General features: G+C 50.7%; 2 protein-coding genes across 8 annotated transcripts in view; one reads left to right on the top strand and one right to left on the bottom strand.

Moving 5' to 3' along the window:
* ERI3 (ERI1 exoribonuclease family member 3) overlaps positions 1 to 12087 on the top strand; it is a 128387-nt gene extending 116300 nt beyond the window's left edge. For 6 of the 7 annotated variants that reach the window (XM_040469983.1, XM_040469985.1, XM_040469986.1 and 3 more), the window contains one exon: positions 11556 to 12087. In XM_040469983.1, coding sequence (XP_040325917.1) covers positions 11556 to 11638 — 83 coding nt within the window. In that variant the 3' untranslated portion in view covers positions 11639 to 12087. Of the gene's footprint in view, positions 1 to 1151; positions 4008 to 11555 lie in introns of those variants that run through there. The other variant, XM_040469981.1, reaches the window with a different exon arrangement.
* A 407-nt stretch (positions 12088 to 12494) lies between these two features.
* DMAP1 (DNA methyltransferase 1 associated protein 1) lies at positions 12495 to 21032 on the bottom strand. The gene is made up of 11 exons (XM_040469974.1): positions 20972 to 21032; positions 20650 to 20799; positions 20014 to 20105; positions 19553 to 19748; positions 14603 to 14761; positions 14306 to 14473; positions 13864 to 14049; positions 13663 to 13734; positions 13287 to 13359; positions 12854 to 13149; positions 12495 to 12609 (listed from the first exon to the last, which is right to left on the bottom strand). The coding sequence occupies exons 2-11, from the start codon at positions 20752 to 20754 to the stop codon at positions 12550 to 12552; spliced, it is 1407 nt and encodes a 468-aa protein (XP_040325908.1). The 5' UTR covers positions 20755 to 20799; positions 20972 to 21032; the 3' UTR covers positions 12495 to 12549.
* Positions 21033 to 21760: the final 728 nt, after the last annotated feature.

The following is a 21760-nucleotide window of genomic DNA, read 5'->3' as shown; positions in this document are numbered from 1 at the left end:
TGGGCAGTTTTATATACCCACTTGAGGTTGAGGACTATGATTTTATGAGTGTCCCTACTCTATATGGTTGCAGTGTTCTCTAGTCACATTTAGCCCAGTGCAAACATAGAGAAGGCGGTTTGAGTTTTTTCCAGGCAAGAGTGATGGAAGGAAAAGGGAGAAAGAAAGGATTGAGATGACGGACCATGGACCCCAAGGTCCTGCGTGAGGTGTGTCGGTTACGTTGCTAGGACAGAAACTGCTTAGTACATACCTAATATCTGTTGTGTTCCTTCCTCACTGAACGGAGGAGCCCTTGTAGGGGCAGTAGTGTGTACCCAGTTAAAACGCTATTTTGTAAATTCCTCATACAGCTAGATAGGGTTATGTCCCTGAGTTCTGGCCAGTGGGATAGAAGGAAAAGCGTTGTGTGGGACCTTCAGGAACAGTACTTAAGAGGAAGCGACTCAGTCAGGAAGTACATTATTCTTGCTGTTTCCTTCCTCCTCTTTCCTAAAATGTGGATGTGATGCTTGGAGCACCTGCAGCCATTTTGGACCATACGATAACCTAGAAATTGGAAGCAACATGCTGAAAGGGGCAGAAAGAAGTCTGAGCCCCTGATGACTCTGTGGAGATGTGGGACTTTTAGTCACGTTAGATTGCAAGCCACAGACATAAAAAATTTTTCTTCATTAAGTTGTATTTTCTTCCCCTCTCTGTTTTCACGTGGGTTCCCATCAAAACTTGACTCTTTAGCCTTTTTAGTAGTAACATGGCCTGTGTCTTGAGATATAACAGGAAACAATTTGGTCATATGTTTCAAGAGAGCATAACAGGAGTAACCAACTTCCTGGCTTGAAATGACAGCGCCCTCATTGCCCTTTGCCCTCCCTCCTCCCTTTAGCTAAGTTTATGTTATAAGGTGCATTTGTTATATCATTCTCTTTCCTGTCTGTACCTTCTATATCAGTTACTATGCTTCTGTGCTTCTGGCTACAAGAAAAAGAAAACCCAGTGCAAGATACCTTAAATAATAGGATTTATTACCTCACAAAAGTTTAGACATAAGATGATGCTAGGGTTAGTTAATTCAGCATCTCAGCAATGTCATAAAGGACCCAGATTTTTTCCATTTTTCTGTTCTTTTATCTTCAACATGTTCTTCGCAGGCTAACTCCCCTCACGGTTGGAAGATGGCTTCTGCAGTCTCAGACATTATGGGCAGACACGAAAACATCCAGCAGAATATAAAGGACTATTTCCTCCTCATGTTTCTCTTCATAAGAGTGAAGTTTTCCTTGAAGGTCTTTCAGCAAACTTACCCTCACATCTCAGTAGCCAGAACCCAAGGCCACCCCTAAACCAATGACCGGCAAGAGGGATAGGATCTCCACAAGTGGCTCAGACACAGAAGATTCACCCTGGTCATGTGAGGGAGGAGTGAGTTCTGCCAGGTTGGCAGAAAGGGAATGGCTATTGGGTGAGCAGTCAAAAGTAGGGAAGAAAGTGAAGAGAGGAGGTGGGTGGTTTATCTGGAAAGAGTAGAGGTATTAATGTTTCAAGGTTCCAGTGAGTTGAAAGAAAAGTGTATTATTGCCAGTAACTAGGAAGATTTGAATTTAATATTTCAAAGGACGAGCAGTGGAGGATGTTAAAAAGGTAGAGGGTGTAACTGTGGAAATGAGTGGAAATAAGATACAGTAGAAATGGTCATTAGTGCTGAGGTCAAAGAACCAAGAGACTGGCAGCAAGTTTCTCAAATGACAGGTTATAGAGGCTAGGACAAGCAGGTCTCTTGAGAAGGAGGTAGCCAGGGTCTGGATTGATAGCACATGCTCACAAGTAAGGTTTCACATAGGCTGCTGGCACACAGGTCTGGGGCCAGGTCACAGGTGCCTGGGGCAATACTGGCAAATAGCCTAACCTCTCTGTATCCCAGTGTTCCCATTTTGGAAAAAAAAATCTACCCTGGTTGGTCAGGCCACTCTGGAAAGGGGTAAGGCCATCACCTTCCTATTAAAGCCACTCAGGGACCTTCAGAAGATAGTCCCTCAGGAGACCCCTAGGGACAGGGTAAGATGGAAGCTTGGTTGGGGCAGAGATGGCTGCCAGTAATGGCAGATGTGCTCACCTATTCTCGGTAGCTGCCTCTTCTCCTTGCCCCTCCCCATCCAGGTCCCCTTCACTTGGCTGTTATCTGACTACCCTCTGGCTTCCAGCTGTAGTATTCCAGAGTCAGAAGGAGGGTGAGGCTTCTCAGCCCCTCTGTCTGGATGGGGCCTTGGCTGGGAATGAGTGGGGGAGGCGGGCACCCGTTGTCATGGCCAGAACAGCCGCCCTGTTACTCTGGCGTATTTCACTTTTAATTCTGACATATAATGTAATGATCTTTTTTAAGGCCCGATGATATTATCTGCCTGACTAGATTATTGAGTCTTCATCATCTCCAGATAAATTTATGGCCAGGACGAGGCTCAGGATTTATCATCAGTCAATAGAGCTCGATACTCTAACAAGGCGTGTAATAAGATATACATATTTAATGATCCAAGGGGAGGAGCGCTAATGGGAGCCCAGAGTGAGTGGTCCACAGGGCTGGGGCTCTGCCCTAGGGCTGCCATAGCTGTAGGGGCATGGATGTGGTCTCTGCCCTGTGGTCCCCAACTCTGGCCTGTCTCATGACCACCTGAGACTCTTCCTTGTTACGATCCAGAGGGAGAGGCAGACAGGGAAAGGAAGAGGAGGCAGTAGGGACAGTGTCAGAGCTGGGGCCTAGGCCTCTTCAGCCCAAAGGATGTAGAGACGCCCCAACAGAGAAGTCCTCTCCTTGCTTCTGGGCCCGGGGTAGGGGAGTAGCGCTGTCCTTAGACCTGTACGCCCAGGCCCCTGAGCATTAGGGCGGGCCCACAAGGGGAGGGAGTGCCGGGGCTGCGTGCCCAGGCCGCGCTGATGGTGACGGATGGTTTTTCATTACAGCCTCTCAGGTCCTGCCCGCGCCCTGTGTGGAAATTCTATTTATTCCCTAATTTGTAAAAATTCCCTCTTTATCTGATCCCAATCAGGGCGGGGTAATTGGCTCTCTGGGGCAGCGGCTGGGGTCCTTGATGAAGAGCTATGTGGATGTACCCAGCCCGGCCCCCACCCAGCCCGCCACCAGGGCCCACAATTAATAATGATTTGCAAATGGCAGACAAGCAATAACACAGAAAGATGTGGCGTCCGTGCTGCCTCTTCATTTCCTCCCCTCGCAGATATAAATGGCCACAGAACAAAAACCCAGCACTATAAATTCTGGAATTAGTTATTCACTGCGATAAATGGGGCCTAGAGCCACCAGCCCCTCTCCCACCACCCTTCTTGCCTGCTTTCCCTGATGAAGGTCTGTCCCCAGGTGTGTTCCGGGGCCTGACCCCTGCTCCTCTGTATCTTTGGCTCCTGACACATTTCCCTAGCTCCCTCCTAGACCCTGGACTATAGCTACCCTTTCCTGTGTGGCCCATAGTTGGGAGTGGTCACCTGCTTTGGATCTGTAGCTTCCTCAGGCTCTGCCTCTCACTGATCTGTCTTGGCTACCCAAGCTGGCCCTGTCCCCACTCTGCACTAGGGTTTGAATGGAGGTGACAGGTCCTGCCTGGCCCGGGAGTCTGGATAAGATTTGGTCTTGGGTGTCTTCTTTGGCATTTGGGACCAATCCAGTGCATTTGCCTGGCCGAGTGTGAGTTGGGCTCCTAGTAGCCAAATGTGATGTAAGTGACATAAGGGCTTTGATGCCTGCTTACTGGCCAGGCTGTTGTGGGATGTTGGCACAAGCGTTTCCGGGCACTATGCCCTCTCGGCCAGGCGCATCCTCTCCCCGCCCCCCAAGTGGCTGTGAGCTGGCGGGTAATGGGCGTGTAATGGCCTCATTTCCATGCCCGGCCTCCAGGAGCGGCGGTAAGTGTTTGATTGCCTTAATTTCCAAACACATCATTATCCCAGCTTTACCAGCGCTTAATAAACACTTTATGAGGATTTTTTTAAAAACATCTTCGGTCCGCATACTTCTCTGAAGTGATAAACTCTAATTAAGTCTAATATTTAAAAATATGGTAATGGTGAGTTGTTTGAATAAGTGGACTGCATTTCTGTAATTTCATTATTACGTAAAACACGCTAATTATTTGGAGCGCGCTTATTACGGAGAGAGAAATCGCCTGCTAATCAAGATGAAATTGCCTTTTCCCCTTATTGTGGAACCACCGTCATCCTTCACCATCAGCCCTGTGGCACCTCCAGGCACCTCGGTGGGGTGGAGGGGGCAGCAGGGAGGGGCTGGAAGAAGGGGTCACTTTGGAGTTGAGGCTATAAGGGCCCTGCCTTGCGGGAAGCAGAGGGAGGTATGGGAGCCGTGTCTGTGGGGAGAGGAGTCTATATCTGGGAGTGGTGTCGGGTGGGCCAAGGTAGCCCTGTCTGGGCTCCCAGGGGACTATGTGGGCCATGTCTGGGACAAGGAACAGGGCGTTGTGGGATATCAGTATTACTGCTGGAATAACATTATTATTGGGTATTATTGGAATAGCAACCACAATAATAATCACTAACCCAGCCACTGTTTTAAGTACTTCACAAATAAAAACTCATTTCATCTTTTCAACAACCCTTTGAGGGACGTAGTTACTATAATTATCATTATTGTTCCCATTTTAGAAAAGAAGAAACCAAGACACAGAGAGGTGAAATAAAAGTATGGTAACTTGCTCAAGTTCACAGTTACTTTTTTGGGGGGTTATTTATTTATTGGGGGGGGGGGGGAGAGAGCACAAGCAAGAGAGGGGGAGAGAGAGAATCCCAAGCAGGCCCTGCACTGTCAGCACAGAGCCAGACGGGAGGCTCAAACCCACAAACTGTGAGATCATGACCTGAGCCAAAACCAAGACTCGGACACTTAACCAATAGCCATCCAGGCACCCCTCAAGTTCATAGTTTTAAAGTGATGGAGTTTGGATTCGAACCCAGAATCTAAGGATATTCAGGGGCCCTCTTCTGGTTCAGTCCTAAATTCACTGCCTTGGCTCCTGTCTTCCTTCTAAACTACCATTTGCTGTTGTAACCTGAATTGTACCCAGCTGTAGCTTGAGATGCTGGCCCCCAGCATAGAGTTGCCCAGTTAGCAAATAAAAATATAGGACACCAATTAAATTTGAATTTCAGGCAAACAACAAATAATTTTTTAGTATAAGTATGTCCCATCTGGGGCTGAGGACTTATTAATCTCACTGTCCTGTGTCAAGCAGGCCCAGCATTGACCCCATTAGCCCTTTGCTCCCAGGCATGATGCTTGCCAAGATGTCCAAACAGAAGGATGTCGTGGCAAAATGAGGTTCTAGAATATGAATACACCAGGGTTCTTGCTCTCTCATCCTTACCAAGTTTCCTGCTCCCAGTTCTATTCTCCCCACCCTGTCTTTGTTGGTCCCTGCTCCATGCGCTCTGGCCCCATTCCTCACCAGCTCCTGGAGATCACTAATAAAGTGTGTTACCAGGCTGAGCTTTTTAGACAGGAGGCCTCAGGTTTGTCTGAATCTTCCTTTAGGCCACACTGCATTGCAGCCTTATAAGGTCAGCAGCTTGTCACCCCGTTGCCCCTGATGTCTCCCACTCCATTTTGCCTCTTTGATCATTTTGTGTTCATTCTCTTTCCTAGCTCCAACAGACTCACGTATGGGAATTGTATATATAATAGAGGCATCATTTCAGAAGGGTGGGGAAAGGGTAGACAGTTCAATCAATGGTGATAGGACAGCGGCTGACCACTAGGGAAAAAAGTAAAGTTAGATCTTCTATTTCTCACCATATATGAAAGTAAATTCCAGACAGATTAAAAAGTTAAATATAAAAACAAAGTATTAGAAGAAAATATATGATAGTTTTCTAATAGCACTGGGATAGGGAAGGCCTTTTTAAGCGAGATACAAAGCCTAGAAGCTGTAAAGGAATGCCCAATACATTTAGATGTCCCATAGGAATCTCAAGATTTAACACTAAGGTCATCACTGTCCTAAACCTATACCACCTCTGGTTTGCCTTATCTCCATGAATGGTACTAAGATCCTAGACTCACCCCCCTGCACCCCTACATCCTGATTCCCTCATCAAGGCTTGCTCATTCATTCTGTTTCCTAAAACTCTCTTGCCTCTGTCCACTTCTCCATATCATGGATATATCCCCACCTCTATCTCCACTGCTGCTGGCCTGATTCTGGGCCATCATTTCTGGTCTGGACATAGTACAGTCTGCTAATTGGTGTCTATGCCTTCAGAGTTAACCCTGTCTTCCTCTTCCTTCAAGCATGGTAGTATTTCCCCATCATTCCCAGAATAATAAACTCAAGCTCTTTAGCTTGCCATCCAGTCTCCAGGGTCTCTTCTGGCCAGTCACTGCTAACCTTGCCAGCTTCAGCTCTTGCCACTCTCCTGCCTCTTATTCTTCGTCATCCCCACCTGCCCACTTGACTTAAGTTTTTTGGGACACTCTATGTTTCCCCTCCAGCAGTGTGCCCGTGCTATTCACTATTCAAGACTACCTCCCCACTTCAACCCCAGGTTGCTGGCAAGTGCCTCCCACATGCCTCCTACTTCTGCCTAGCTTTATCCTCCCAGGAACCCTTTCTTGATTCTTAGTGCCTTTTCTGTGCTGCCTTTTCCCGTAGCACTGCTCACACCCCACCACTTACAGGTCTGTCTCTGAGCTCCTTGAGGGCAGGGAGCAAGTGAGTCTGTGCAGCCAGTCCTGTGACTCAGCATGGCCTGTGTGTGCCCAGCACACAGAAATGTCAGTGTGTATTTGCTGAACGAATGAGTACATGAATAAACTCCTTGAACAGGGCCCCTTCCCTCCTGAGGGTGGCCTTGGCCCAGGCCCTACTTCCTGCCCTCTACTGTTCAATTCCCAGACAACTGCAGCTAACTAGAGCACGTCAGCCTCAGGTCATTGCCCTGTGTAAGCTCTCACTAGGTGTCCTAAGTCATCTGAGCCACCCTTCCACTAGCAGCTTTGCCAAGCAGGTATTTGACTACCTTTGAGCCCAGGCAGCAAGCTTATCCTTTGTTAGGTACTCGCCCACTCACCTCCCTGAGGGATTTAAGCTGCTGCACATCTCACCTTATAGTCTTGGAAATATAAAAATATTTCCAGCATTAAGAATATTAATGCCTGGGGTGCCTGGGTGGCTCAGTCGGTTAAGCATTCGACTTCAGCTCAGGTCAGGATCTCATGGTTCGTGGGTTCGAGCCCTGTGTCAGGCTCTGTGCTGACAGCTCAGAACCTGGAGCCTGCTTTGGATTCTGTGTCTCCCTCTCTGCCCCTCCCCTGCTCATGCTCTGTCTCTATCTCAAAAATAAATAAACATTTAAAAAATTAAGAATATTAATGCCCAAGGGGCTCCTAGGTGACTCATGCAGTTAAGTGTCTGACTCTTCTTGATTTCGGCTCAGGTCATGGTCTCACCATTTGTGAGATTGAGTCGCATGTCGGGCTGTGCACTGACAGCTCAGAGTCTGCTTGGGATTCTCTCTCCCTCTCTCTCTGCCCCCCTCTCTATTCACTTCTCTCTCTCTCTCAATCTCTCTCAAAAATAAACTTCAAAAAAAAAAAAAAATGTTAATGCCCAAAACAGAAGATCATCTTGTCACAAGCTGATGATCTCACAAGAACATAAAAACAGGTTAGGCTTCTAGAATTTGGAGGTAAGGAAAACCTACTTTGGAGGCCTCCACTGTGGGCACAAGACTGTGTCCCCTCCACCCCAACCCCTTATCATAACAGCTTCAGGCTGGCCTCATTAGCTCACCTCAGTGAGAGGAGCCAGAAGGGGGTGCTGCTGACCCAGGTGGCCCCAGGGCTTCAAGCTAAGGACTCTTCTAGAGGCCATGTTGTCATCAGCCTCACCCTGCTGCTGTCTCTTGCTGAACTCTTGGCCTGTTAAAAGCCCCAGATTTGGGCATCTGGGTGGCTCAATTGGTTACACATCTGACTTCAGCTCAGGTCATGATCTCACGGTTTGTGAGTTCAAATCCCTCATCAGGTGAGCGCAAGCCTCACTCGTCTCTCTCTGCCCCTTCTGGGATTCTCTCTCTTTCTTTCTCTGCCTTTGCTCACTTGTGCCCCCTCTCTCTCTAAAAACACAAACAAAAAAACAAAAACCCCAGATCTGTCTCTTAGCTTCTGCCCCATTGCCTCATTTTCTACCTGTACTACTGACTTTTTAAACTGATCAGGAGATTGCACTGGCTCTTAGAAAGGCTTCAAGGGCTAGAAAAAGAGCCTGGGCTGGAAGCCAATAACTGCCATACCACTGACTTGGTGAACTGAAACAAGTGTCCTCCCCAATCTGGATCTCTTTTTCTTTGTTGTAGTGGACCAGTTACAACAAGTTAGACTCCAGAATCCTCAGTAAACAGGGTCAGTAGTCAGTCAGAGTCTGTGGAGTGAATGACCATTGCTTTCATCAAGTGCGCTGGCTCCTATGTCATCTGTGCCATAGATTGTACAGTGTATACCTTCTCACCATTGGGTCATCCAGGAAACTAGCATCCTTGCCTTCCCTTCAAGAAGAGGAGATATTCCAAACATAAAGCATGTACAAAGACATGGGGGGGGGGGGGGTGAGTATCACCTGCTCAGTACTCACAGTTAACAAAGGTAGCCCATGATCACCCCTAGTAAGGGGAACCTGAAGTTCAAAGAAACTAAGCACTTGCCGCAGGCACACAACCAGCGAGCAAAGTTAAGACTAGAAACAGGTCTCTGATTCCAAAACCCACTTTGTCATTTTCAGACAACAGTGGTTCCTTGAGATTGGAACAGGGATTGGGGATAGAGAATGGCAGGGGTAAGACCAGCGAGAGCAGGGACCCGTTTTTACAGGGCCTTTACCTTTAAGTCATATTAAAGAGTATAGCTTTGAACCTGAGGGCAGGGGGAGCCACTGAAGGGATTTAAAGAGACAAGGATGTGATCAGATTTGTGTAAGAAAGATCACTTGGGCTACAAGCGAATGGATTAGAGGGGGAAGAAAGAAGACAGGCTGTGCAAGAGCAAGAGATGGAGGGGGTCTACACTGGGGGGTGGCTGCCAGAATGAAGGGAAGTAGATGATTAGACAGAACAAGAAGATAAAATCCACAGTTTATACTTGAGATTTGGGGAGAGAGAGGGCAAAGTGTCAAGCCTGATTTTCAGGTTTCTTGGGATAGTGAAGACATGTGGTGAAGGAAATTCCTTCATTACTGAACATTTTGAGTTTGTATGGGTATCTGGAAAGAGATGTTCCAGAACTCAGGAGAGGTGTAGGCTGGAAACAGCGATCTTCAGGGGTGGATGAAGCCAGCCAGTGAGTGTGTCAAGTGTGGGGAGGTCAAGGACAGACTGGGGCCCAGCACAGGTGGGAGGTTAGTGCTTGCCCACTGGATGGCTGGTGGCCTGGGGGGAGGGGCTGGGCACATCACTTGGGCCAGGGGAGGCAGATTGAGCAATTTGTCCAGCAATGAGGGAGGAGCCAGATGAAGTCAATAGAAAACTAATTTTCTTTTCTGCTGGAAGAAATGAGGTGTGTGGCCGCTGGGTAATTGCAGATAACGAGGGGACTTATTCTTAATATGCACAGCGGCCATGGTCCCCAGAGTGCAGGAGACAGGAAGGATTGGAGGTGCCCTGACAAGGCCAGACTTCTTTGGGAAGAAAAGCACCCTATCATAGCCCTTTTGACAGTACCGTCATAGCCTCTGGACCCTATCATAAACCCTCCTGTTCCTGGGGCCCTTCCCTGCCCCATCTCCACCCTGCCCCTCCTACCCAGATCTTCCTGCCCCCTTCCCCTTCTGTCAGCTGCCTCACTCCTCCTATCACAGCCCCTCCCTCCACCCTCCCCCCGCTCCCCCCCCCCCAGCACAGGCATACACACTAAGGGAGACAAATGACGGGGCCTCAGCCGAGCGGGGCGCGTGTCCGGCCCATAAACCACGGGGATGGGTCACGTCTAGAGTTGCCATGGCCGCCACTATCCACCCATCCGTCTTCCCACTGTCCTGCCTCAGACCAGCCCTCATGGTTTCCTGAGTCCCTGGAGGGAAAAGGTGTCTGAAGCCTGTGTCACCTTTCCATGCCCACATCCCCCATGGGTACATTCATGTTGAGGTCTTATGTGACGGGACCCTGTGTGACTTCTCTGCTCTAAACAGGGCCTACAGAGTCATGTCTGGCTAGTGACACAAGCCCCAGGCTGACCAAGACTCCCATTCCCACAGTCCTTTTCTAGCTTTTTTGGGCCCCATTTCCTAGTCTAAGGTTCTAGTAAAGGCAGGCTGGAGGTGCTTAATGAAAGGGGTTGGCCCTTGACAGATGCTGAGGCCTTCTGACCCCACCTTGACCTTATCACAGCCCCACACCTGATGATGACATCGAAGTATAATGTTTCTGCAATCACAGCATCGATCCCATGAGGGCTGGTAGCGGCTGAGGTCCTGGTTATGGCCCAGGAGCATCTATGGGAGGTGGGAGAGGGATGGGGGGAGAAGCAGGTGGAAGGGATGGGGATCTGGCTGCTGCTCTGAGCAATGGAACAGAAAAACCCTGGGCACTTGGGCCATTTGTGTCCTTGGCTTTATGTAGAGGGACAAGTGTTGGGCCGCTGCACCTCCTGCTGGTGGTGTTAAAACAAGTCCTGGCCCATGTCCATGATCCTGAAGCCCTGGAGTACCTGCTCCTGCAGCTGCCACGGTTCTAGGAGTTTTGAGCATGGAGATTCTTACAGGGACCAGTACTGGAGAAACTGCTGGGACAGAGTCTGGCAGGTGCAGACATTTAGATACAGCTAGACGCAGGGTTTAGATTGAGTACACATACATGTCTAGTAGAAGATCGCTGGCCAGAGTATCAAAGGACCACAAAGCTGGCCCTCTCCACTGGCTGCACAGGAGCAAGTTGCTGTTGGAGCACACAAGCCTGGGCCCCAGAGCAGGTCTCCCAAGGCCCCAGCTCAAAAGTGCCAAGACTTGTGCTTTGTTACCAGTGATTATGGCCCAGGCCACATCTCTCTCACACACGCAAGTGCCGGCAAAGTCACCCTGGCCGTGGGCGTGATGAATGGCCGCACAGTAATGAAATGGAGACATCAAGGCGGGTGGCGGGAAGACGGAGTGTGGCGGACGGGCCGTCCCCACGCGGCGGCAACAAGAAGGATCGCCCAGCGGCCGGGGGCCGTCAAGGGAGAAATTACACATTTACTCTGCCTTTTTCTTACTGCGACGGCGCCCATACATCACCGCTGGGGCCGGGGCGGGACATGCCGGCCAATTTCCAGCATGAATTATGGGACTGAGCAGCATTGAGACCAGGCTTCCCGCCGGCCCAGTATCACCCAGCCCAGCCTGAGGCTGGAGATGCTGCCACCAGGGGACAGGACCCCTCTCCCTCTTTTGGAGCCTGTGGCTCTTGAGTCTGACCCTGCTCCCCACCGCCACCCATGTAAGGGCACCTACGGGCACAGAGGGAAACGACCTGAGGCCCATCTAAATGTCTTCTCTTCTTCTTCTTAGATGACTGCAAGAACATTGCCAACATCATGAAGACACTTGCGTATCAAGGCTTCATCTTCAAGCAGACATCGAAGCCGTTCTGATTGGCCGAGGACGGGATGGGGCAGGACAGGGTAGCTGCTTGGCCCAGCCCAGAACCCTCCTTTCCCTCACCAGAGGGGAAAAGGGAGAGTGGCACAGCTCTACATCCAGAGTGTCCCCCAGCCTGCCCTGTGGGCTTGTGCCCGGGGTAAGGGCTTGGCCACTTGGCCCCTCTGGAGCAGACACTTTGTGGCCCCCCCCCCCAACCCCCCAACCTCAGCCCAGTATTAGCCCCTCCCATTGTGGGCCTGGGCTAGGGGGACCCAGGCACTCACCGCCTCCTCCCTGGTACACAGGCTTCTGCCGGGGCCACCAAGCCCCCCTGTGCCCCCTCCCATCTGTAGTGCATGGTGTGTGGTGCCCCCAGGGCTCCAGGACAGATCAGGCCCCACCTTGTGTCTACCCCCATCCCCGCTGTGAACGTGCCACTGAATAAAGTCGGGGAAACGAGGCTCTGGGTGTGTGTGGACCAGGTGCTGCTGTGCCTGATGCTGTCAAAATACATACAAAGGTTAGAGCATGTTCTGGGCTGCTCTGCTCAAGGCCATCAGTGTGGATGGCAATCACTGGAGCACCTGTGAGACCCTCACTGAATAGTCACAGGGCTACAGGGGCTGTCTGAGCACACGGCAATGTTTGAAGTTGCTGGTATCTGAGGCCACTGCTGTGTGTGAACCATCTTGAGTATAGAACCAAGTACATTTGTTGGGATAAAACCGCAGTGGTTAAAGGGCTGCTAAGGGCCTCAATAGTGGCAAGTCCCAATGCCACTCCGTGGAGTGGGTGAGGTGACCCCTCCTGCCCACCCTCCCAACCAGGGGCATCACAAGTGGTGGGAAGGAAAAGGAAGCAGCCCAGTCCAACTCAGCAGCTCTATTTACACAGCAGCATCACCCACACCCCGTGTGGCCTCTCATGGCTTCTTGGCTTTCTTCACAGAAGAGGAGCTGGAGGCCGATTCCCGTCGCTTCCTCTGAGAAGACACAGAAGGTGTTGGGGTCAATGGCTCCCAAGTCTCTATTCACACTCGGTGCATGTGTTTCACACTCTCAGGGAAGGCGATGCCCACTGGCCACCCACTCCTACCCTCAGTCTCAGAACCCATCGGAGTAACCACTCCCATTGCGGGCACTAGAGGGAGCAGGTCTGTACACACTCGTGTGTTCGCTCACGTGCAGGGCCTGTTCATGCTCCCCACTGCCCATCTAGGCTCTTACCGAGTTGGGTGTGAGGGGTGCGCCCACCACATCAATGATGGTGTCCTTGGTGGGGTCGGGGCCAAGACCAGGTTCAGGTACTGCTGGCTCAGCAGAGGCTGGGGCCGGGCCTGATGCTGGCGTGGCAGGGCCCCCTAGGACGCCAGCCCGGGCCAGGGCCTCATGCCGGTGCCTCAGCATCTGTAGCTCGTACTCGCAGTTGGCGCAGGCCTGCTTGAGCTCATAGAGCAGCACCAGGTCGCTCCGTAGCTCGTTGAACATGTGCACCAGCTCCTCCGTGGGTGTCGGGCTCAGCTCTGCAGGCGGTGGGTGGAAGGCACAGGCAGAGCCAGTGTGTGCGGCGGGAAGGCCAGAAACAGGAAATGCCCTCCCCTGCCCAGCCTTGATTGGCAGCCTTGGGTGGGTAGGTCCTGCAGGCCCAGCCCCCACTCACCCACACCAAGCTCCAGCAGCATCTGTTCCAGGGCCTTGATCTTCTTCTGTCCCACAGAGCTTGGCAGTTTCATCTGCAATGACCCAGACTGCTAAGCCCTCTCCCCCACAAGTAGCTAAGGATGAGGGAGAACCAAAGGCAAAGGGGAGTGGAAGAGAAGTTAACCCCAGGAAGGCAGCTCTGCATCAGAAAAGGAAATAGCTGGCAAGTGGAATATAGCAAGGGCGCAAGTGCTTTGACCTCAGCCCGGCCACATCCCCGCGATCTCTCTCCGCAGCACATGGCACAACCCCGCCTGGTGCTCCAGCCCCACGGCTGCAGCAAGCGGGCTGTGGAGAGCCCAGGGCCTAAGAACCGTGATGGAAGTGGCACGTACCCGCTGGCTCCGCAGCGTGACGCCTGCGGACTTGAAGTCTGGAAACTTGATGCCTGCGGTCTCAGGAACAGCCTGGGGGAGAAGAAGTCATGGAGACCAAGGCGTGGCAGGGAAAGGGCCCAGTGTTAGTCCCAACACCCTGCTAGCTCTAGGTGCTCTCAGAGCCCTCCACCCTGGGCTGGACTGACTCCATCTCCATACCGGTTTCTCGGCCTCCTTTTTCTGGGGTAACTTCTTCTTGGGGGCCTTGCGTTCCGTGCGCCGCTGCTCTGCAGTGGTGTCTGCTGCTGTTATCAGCTTCTGCAGGTCCTGGCTGCGCTTCTCCCGCTCCTTCTTCCGGGCTTCGATCTTGCGTAGCTCCTGCAGCAGATACTCCTCCTCTGCCACCTGGGAAAGCGAGATGCCGTGAAGTGTGTGCAGGTGCCCAGGGGAGTGAGGTGCAGGGGCACTGAGCTGTCTGTAAGGGACTCTGAGAGCAAAGGAACCATGAGGGAGGGGAAAAGCTATAAAAGCAAGGACAGAGGCTCCTGAGGGAGGATAGGTGGGGAAGCAGGGAACCTGCAGAAGAGGGAAATGAGGGCATGCAGGACGGAGGCAAAGGGCTTCAGGACCTGGAAGAGAGGCAGTGAGGCTCAGGGCCGACCTGCTCAGGGGTCCGGTTGTAGAGGCGCTCTAGCTGTTCCTTCCTCCGCCGCTCATGCCCAGCATCAAATACTGGTATCTTGAGGTCTGTGCCTGGCACAGCCCGCACGTTGGCAAGCTTAGCACAGATGTGGTAGTACCGCTCCTTCAAGTCCTCCACAGAACGCTTCTGAGGATAAAGACATGGCAGGAAGGGAGGATGAATACCCAGAAGCATATGGAAGGCGTAGCATAAAGGCAGTGGGCCTTCCAGGCCCAGGGTCTGGACACACATGCAAAATGCATGACACCAGCTCACCTTGAACTGCTGGTGGTCATACCGGTCATGGATAACTACAAAACGTAAGTCAAAGCGGCGGCTGAGGTCAAAGAGGTGATCCGTTTCTGCCTTAGTCCAAGCGTCATCGTGAAGGTAGAGCTGGTACTCCTGCTCTGAATACACAGGAACCTGCACAGTCTACTGGCACAGACGGACAGAGGGAGGACACGTCATGTCACATCCAGTGGGCTCCAGCCTCCTGTGATCACAGCCCCTCCTGTTTATTGCCAATCTCTAAACTGGACCGAAACAAAACCCTCTTCCTAGGCCCCTGCACAGGGCAGCCTGGAAATGATGTTTCCAAGTGAGGAAACAAACTGCTCGACTAGAACTCGCCAGGCTCTAAGATGACAGCCTACCTCTGGATTCAGTCCCGAAGCAGCTTCACCATGCCTTCAGCACCAGAGCCCCGGTAACAGGATGCATGCTCCTGTCCTCATGGTTAAGGGGAGGGGCCCACATGTAAGTGCTTCTGTGGAGTCCAAAGGTTAACTTTGGAGTAGAGCAGAGAGCTACAGAGAAAGGCCCAGGATCCCCTGGTCCATTGGAACATTTGTCTGAAGCATTCCTGCCACCCAGTGGTGACAATGAGACTTGCAGCTCCCCCAGAGCAGGCCAAAGTCACTTACCTCTAGGAAAAGGGGCCTGAATCTTTCTCCCAACAGATGCACCCCTGTACATGCCCCTGCCTCCCCTCTACCATAGCCCAACCCCCAGACCTTTCTCAGGGACAAAAAGCACCACCGCCACTCCTTCCCCAGGAAGGAGTCAATGTCAGGCTGGACTAGGGAAGTCCCTTTTCTCTAATCAAAAACCACACTGGCTCTGAACCTGCTCTCAAGACACTATATGCAGCTGCCTCTTGCACTTATCCTACTGGATGTCCCACATACACCTCAAACTGAATATGTTCAGGTGATGGGTGTTAGCCAGACTAATTGTGGTGATCATTTTGCAGTATATACAAATATGAACCATGTTGTACACCTGAAATGAACAGTATATATTGATTATAATTCAATAAAAATATATACATGTGTTCAGTACTGAGCTCATCACCTTCCCTCAAACTCCTATCTCTTCCAGTTCAGTTCTCAGTCAATGTCACCATCAGCCAACACAGGTGTCCAAGCCAGAAGCCTAGAAAGCATTTTTAATTCCCATCTTTACCCTTGACCCCTCCCCTTCCACAAATCTGTGGATTTTACCTCCAGAATCTCTATCTTCACAGCCAGATCGCAGTCTAGACCACCACTACCACTGCCTGAATCAGAAAAACAGCCTCCCCACTGACCTCTCTGCCTCTATTCAATCCTCCCCCAAGCAATTCTCCATCAGCAGCCAAGATGTGATCTCTCTGACCAATACTGCTTAGAGGACAGCCTGCGAACCTGTGCTGTTTGCAAACTGGTCCCACTAGTCTATGTAAGTATGGAAATCGAGAGTCGGCATTTAGAAACCTTTATAACAATTTCACAGAAGTCACATGCTACTGAACCTAGTATGAAGAAACGTGGACTTGTATTTTGTCTTTTCTTGTAATTTTACTATCTTTATCAGACTCTGATGGATTGTAAATATTTTCTTAAAGTTCTTCATCACAGATAATTTGAGAAGCACTATTCTAGAATATGAATCAATCATGTCACCCAACTACCTTGTACTAAACCCCTCAAAAGCTCTCCACTAAACTAAGATAAAAGTGCCTTCTAGATAAGTCACACACTCCTCAAGAACAAGGGTTGTCTGGTTCATTTCCTATCTTTGGGGTTCAGCACAGGGCCAGGCACACTGTTAAGTATCAATGAATATTTACAGAATCAACCAATAAACATGTGTAGATGACCTGGCCTCTCTCTGCAGCTACTGTCCCTCATGCATCCAAAGTTTCAAACAAGTGACTAGCAATGTCAGGAACATGCTAGGCTCTCCCCCTCAGCCTTTGCTGTTCTTGCCTGAAATGCATCCCCAGTTCCACATTCCTTCCTCTATGAAGATAACTTCTCATCCTTTTGATCTTTTCCTCTGGGAAGTCTCTCTCATTTCCCAGGCTTGCTTAAGTATATCCCTCCTATGTATTTTAATTACATTTAATTAAAAAAAGAAAAAAATCCGTAGGAACTGTGTATGCAGGCCTGCTCCCAAGGAGCTCACAGTCAAAGTGAGGGAGACATTCATTCATTCAATAAATATTTATCATGGGCCCGCTAGACCTATGCTGGGAACACAGTGCTGAATAAGATAGACAGTGGCCTTACCTTCTCAGCGCTCACAGTTCAGCTGAAAAAAATAATTTAGTCCAGTGTGGAGAGTTTGATGACAAAGATATGCCTAGAATGTAGTGAGTGACATCTGATCCAGCCTGGGGACAAACATTGGTCAGGGAAGAGGTCACAGGAGACAATGAGGTTACTTTGAAAGAGAACAGTGAAATGACCACGATTCTCTTTTATAAAGACCACTCTGGCAGCATTTAGGACAGACAGGATGAAACAAGAGCCTGAAAGACCTGCTGACAGGTGTTGGAAATAATCCAGGTGAGAAGTGAAGAGGACTGAACTAAAACAGCACCAGTGGAAGGTAAAGAAAAGGGCACAGATATAATTTTAGGTTAAAAACCACAGGACTCGGCAACTGGATGTGAGGGGTGACGAAAGACGTTCACTCCTGTGTTTTGGGCGTGAGTAAGAGAGCAGCTGGAGAGCCACGGACTGAGAGCGGGACCCCAGCAACTGGCAGTACTGGAGGGAACATCATTAGTTCACCTTACTCTGCTTCCCTCTCCATCTGTAGTCACCATGATCTTTCTAAGCATCAAATCAGATCCTCACACTACTCTACTTAAAACTTTGTCAGTATCAGGGCACCTGGGTTGCCAGTCAGTTGAGTGTCCAATTCTGGATTTCAGCTCAGGTCATGATCCCAGAGTTCTGTGATCGAGCCCCACATCAGGCTCCTCGCTGAGCATGGAGCCTACTTGGGATTCTCTTTCTCTCCCTTTGCCCCTTTCCCCAACTTGCATTCTGTCCCTGTCAGCAGCTACTCAAAGATGTCAGGGCAAAGCCCAGAGTCCTGAGCCTGGCTGCCAAGCCCTGCCTGGCCTGGCACTGCTGACCTCTCAGGCCTCACCTTCCACCATGTCCTACCCTGGGCTTTAGGCTTCACCAACAGGGAAATGCCTACAGCATGCCATGCATATGACTGGTTTTTTTATATATGCCTTTGCTCATGCTGGCCCCTCTGCCTGAAAAAGTCACTGCACTCCTTTCCTCATATTGCCTGGTGACGTCCTTTAAGACTCAATTCCAGCTCTAAGTTCTCCAGGAAGTTTCCATGGCCTTCAGGTCCTCCCAAAATAGCACATATCCCACCAAACTGTAACTGCCTGTGCCTCTCCTCATGTCCTCCCCAACAATATGCAGAGTTTCCTGAGGGCAGATATGGTTTCTGGTGCATTTCTGTGTCCTCAATGCACAGGGCTTGACTTGGCATGGAGCAGCATTTATCAAATACAAAATGAACATTCTTCTGTCTTCTCCTCAAATGATCTCATCCAACCTTCCCACCCGTCACCTCAACACCTCACCTCTTGGTTGTCCCTTCTCAATCCTACACTTCCAGCCTCTCTCTCCACCAGACCTGGGGTGGGGGGTTGGAGGGGGAGGCGGGGGGCTGAGATGTTGGTGAGATGGAAGAAAATCAGATCTCCTGGGGGGAAGGGGGAAGCAAGAATGATAGCTCACACCCAGATGTGCTCAGTCTAAGAAGCCTGTGAGCCATTCAGGCAGAGTTGTCCAGGTACAGTTGGCTACACTGGGCTGAGGGGGAAGAAGCTGGGACTTGAAGTCCCGGGATTAGGCCCTTAGTGCTTTTAGGCCCCAAATCTAGGCTGCTCCAGGCTGCAGGGACTGTGACGCTATATTGTATACTGGCCTGAACAACAGCTTAGGAAATCCTAGCCTAGCCCAGCTGCCTCTCACTGGCTGGTGGAGTGTGGGTAAGGCCCTGCTCTGAGCTTCTAGACCACAGATGATTCAGCTTGGACTAGGGTGCTAGCACAGAGGATGAAGAACAAAGGCAAACGTGGTTTATTATGGAAACAAAATCAGCAGGACTCAATGATTAAATGTATCACTGAGATCTAGTTCAAATGTCACCTTCTCAGAGAGGCCCAACCTGACCACCTTATCTAAATTAGGCCTCCCCTACGCCTATAAGTTAACTCTTTAATTCATTTCATACCCCATTCATATCCTGGTTTCAATTTACTGATGGCCCAAATCTGAAAGAATCGAATTTATTTGCTTACATGTTCGCTATCTGTCTTTCCCTACCTCCCTGTCCTATTGTTGACTGAAATAATTGGAGAATATACAGGGGAAGTCAAGGATGATTCCCAAGTTTCTGGTATGGGCAACTGGGTGGATAGTGGTACCATTAACTGATATGGGTTTGGGGTGAGAAAGACAGGAAATAGATGAGTTCTGCTCAAGGGTACCTACTTGATCTGAAGTACCTGTGGGGCTTTCAGGGAGAGACGTTAAGTAAATGATTGGATATTGCTCTGAACTGGAGATATTAAGTGGGATCACTGGTATACAGCAGGCAACTGGAGCCTCAAAGAAAATGAGATACACTAGGGAGAAAGTATAGAGAGACAAGGACACAGCTGAGGAACAGTGACATTTGAAGGGCCAAGAGCAGCCACCAAAAACCAGATCAGGTCCAGGAAGGGACAGGATCCCACAGGCAGAAGAGACCCACGAAATCTCACCCTGCAGGTATTTGCCACGTGGACTGAGTAGGTAACGATGGTTGAAACAAAGACTGAATGTGCCTCTGGAGCCAACCCCAGGAGGCTGAAAGGTCATGTGAGTAGCTCAGAGTGGGTGAGCAATCTTGGCCTATGTCCATATGGTGGTGGCTCACCTTATTGAACCTGGCAAAGGGGTAGTCCTTGCCCTCCTCAGCTGCCCGTCGCCAGTGGAAGAACATAGCTCCATCCTTGCGGGCTGGGTTGGTGAAGGGCATCCACTTCCAGGGCCGCACCTTCTTAGAGCCCAACTTGGCTTTCACTGTGCGGTAACCTTGACCAGTGTCACTGGGTAGCAGTGGGGGTGCATCCCTGCAGCAAGGTTCAGAGAGATGAAAAGTCAGAGTAAGAAAGTGTGTAGGGAGCCTTTGGGACCAAGCTGATCTACCTTACAGCAAGGAAGTCACGTCCTAGAATGAGCAGTCGGAGCAAATCCTGCATCCTACTAAGTAAGCAGGAGCCCTGGCTGGGGAGGGCAGCCGGAGAGAGAACTGGCAGAGAAAACCATGCAGACGGATCGGGACATGCAGATAGGTCGGGAACCAGAGCCTGGGGGACTTGGGATTCTAATACTTGCTTCTTGTCAGAGTAGAGCAGTGCATAGACCTCTCGGTGCATGCCCTCGGGTCTCTTGAACGTCAGTGTCTCAGAGGACTTCTTGGACTTTTTCTGAGAATGGAAACCACAAGACAGAAACCACAACCTAGACTCCCTTCCCTTAAAATTCCTTAGCCCAGCTCAATCCCTGAACCAAACAGCACCTACAGGTACAATGACACACTATGAAAGCAGAGAAACCCACTCACAGGGGCACCCTTAGTTGGAGCAAGTCATTCCCGTCCCCAACCCCACCTCCTCACCTGAGTAGATCCCCGATCTGTCAGAATAGAAAATACTTTCCCATCATCTCTCAGAATGTCACGCTGACTTGGTGCCACTGCCCCCCCCCCCCAATATCCTACAAGCGTCACACTCTTGTGTGGTCTCCCATCTCTTATAAGTGCCACACTCTCTTGGTCCCCACCATTTCCCATTACCACCTCTGCCCCATGTCATAAAGGTAACACATAGTCTCTGCCCCCTATGTCACACCTTTTACCGCCCATCTCACTAGAAGTGCAGCACCCCACCATCTCCCCCATCTCTCTCCCATTGTCACTCCTCCCCACCACTTCACTCGCAATACCCAAGGCTCTCAGGCAACCCCTGCTACCTTGTCCGGGTTGATAATGTCCTTCTTGCTGATGGTCCCGGAGGCTGCATCCCCCTCTGGACCCCCAAGTTCTAGAATGTCCCGCACATCCGCGCCTGTAGCCATCGTGTCTGAGAGATGGAGGAGCGCCCCGAGGTCAAGGGTCAGTGCCTGAGAAGGGACACAGCTCAGATCAGGAGGCGGAGCCACTCCAGCCCCAAGCAGGGCGGGGTGAAGGGGCGGGCCGCTAGGAGGAAAGTAGTCCGGGTCCGATCGGGGTTCCGCCTGCGTCCTGCCACCTGGGTCTCCCTTACGGCCCCGTCTGCCTCCTAAGCCCCAGCACCTCCACACCCGGATTCCCCAGCTGCCGCTGCCGCTGCTCCCCTAGCCCCGCAAAGCCGCGGACAGAAACTTCCGGTCGTGCGCATTCGAAACGCGGCCGGCAGGAACACTTCCGGTATGTGCTGAGCAGAAATGGAGCCGGCTGGAGTCCCAGTGTGAAAGCCCGGGGAAAGGGGTGGTTCATCACCGGCCTTGGCTCCCACGGGGTGGCCAGTGTTCGGATGCCGCCTGCATTCTGGCATTTGCCGTCTATGTTGCTCTGTTGCATCTCGGGCTATAAAAGCAGCGCAGAGCTTTGTCCCTTGGAAGTCGCTTAATTCCTTTGAACCCGTTTCTTCATTTGTAAAATGGAAATTGTAATGGTACCTGCTTAAATGAAGCACCGATAATCCTTGCAGAACAGCAAATTGCCTGGCACTTTTAATTTTTTTGTATTAAATTAATTAGTGGTATTAATGGCCCTTGTTCCTAAGTACATACCAGGCACTGTGCTAAGCGTCGGAGATGAAGAGATAAACTAGTCAAGGTGGAGCATCCCAGGATGGCTGCCAAGATGGAGTGAGGTCTGGACCCTCACTTGCACCTCCTCTGATGGAGCTCCCCTCTCGCGGGGATTTCCTGGAGCCAGCCCCCTAGAACATCACCAGTCCGGGAGATAACTGCACTAGAGTGGGTTACCAAAAGGCCCAAGAATATGGCCCTGAGCAGGGAGCAGCTGGAAGAATTCTCTCTCAAAGCAAGAAACTTACTAATCTCCCTGGAGAGAGAGACATCTAGAACTGGAGGCCCT

Source organism: Herpailurus yagouaroundi, unplaced genomic scaffold, assembly GCF_014898765.1.
Source record: "Herpailurus yagouaroundi ecotype Mexico unplaced genomic scaffold, PumYag 77, whole genome shotgun sequence".
NCBI lineage: Eukaryota > Metazoa > Chordata > Mammalia > Carnivora > Felidae > Herpailurus > Herpailurus yagouaroundi.
Note: the sequence above shows the minus strand (reverse complement) of the source record. Positions and strands in the feature narration are given on the sequence as shown.

Excerpts from the sequence above, each read along its gene's own strand:
- DMAP1 (XM_040469974.1), bottom strand. The coding sequence starts at position 20,754 with ATGGCTACAGGCGCGGATGTGCGGGACATTCTAGAACTTGGGGGTCCA. Across the intron at positions 14,762-19,552 it reads CCTTTGCCAGGTTCAATAAG|ACTGTGCAGGTTCCTGTGTA; the intron begins GTGAGCCACCAC and ends CTGTGCCAGTAG. Across the intron at positions 13,360-13,662 it reads TCACGCTGCGGAGCCAGCGG|ATGAAACTGCCAAGCTCTGT; the intron begins GTACGTGCCACT and ends GGGTCATTGCAG.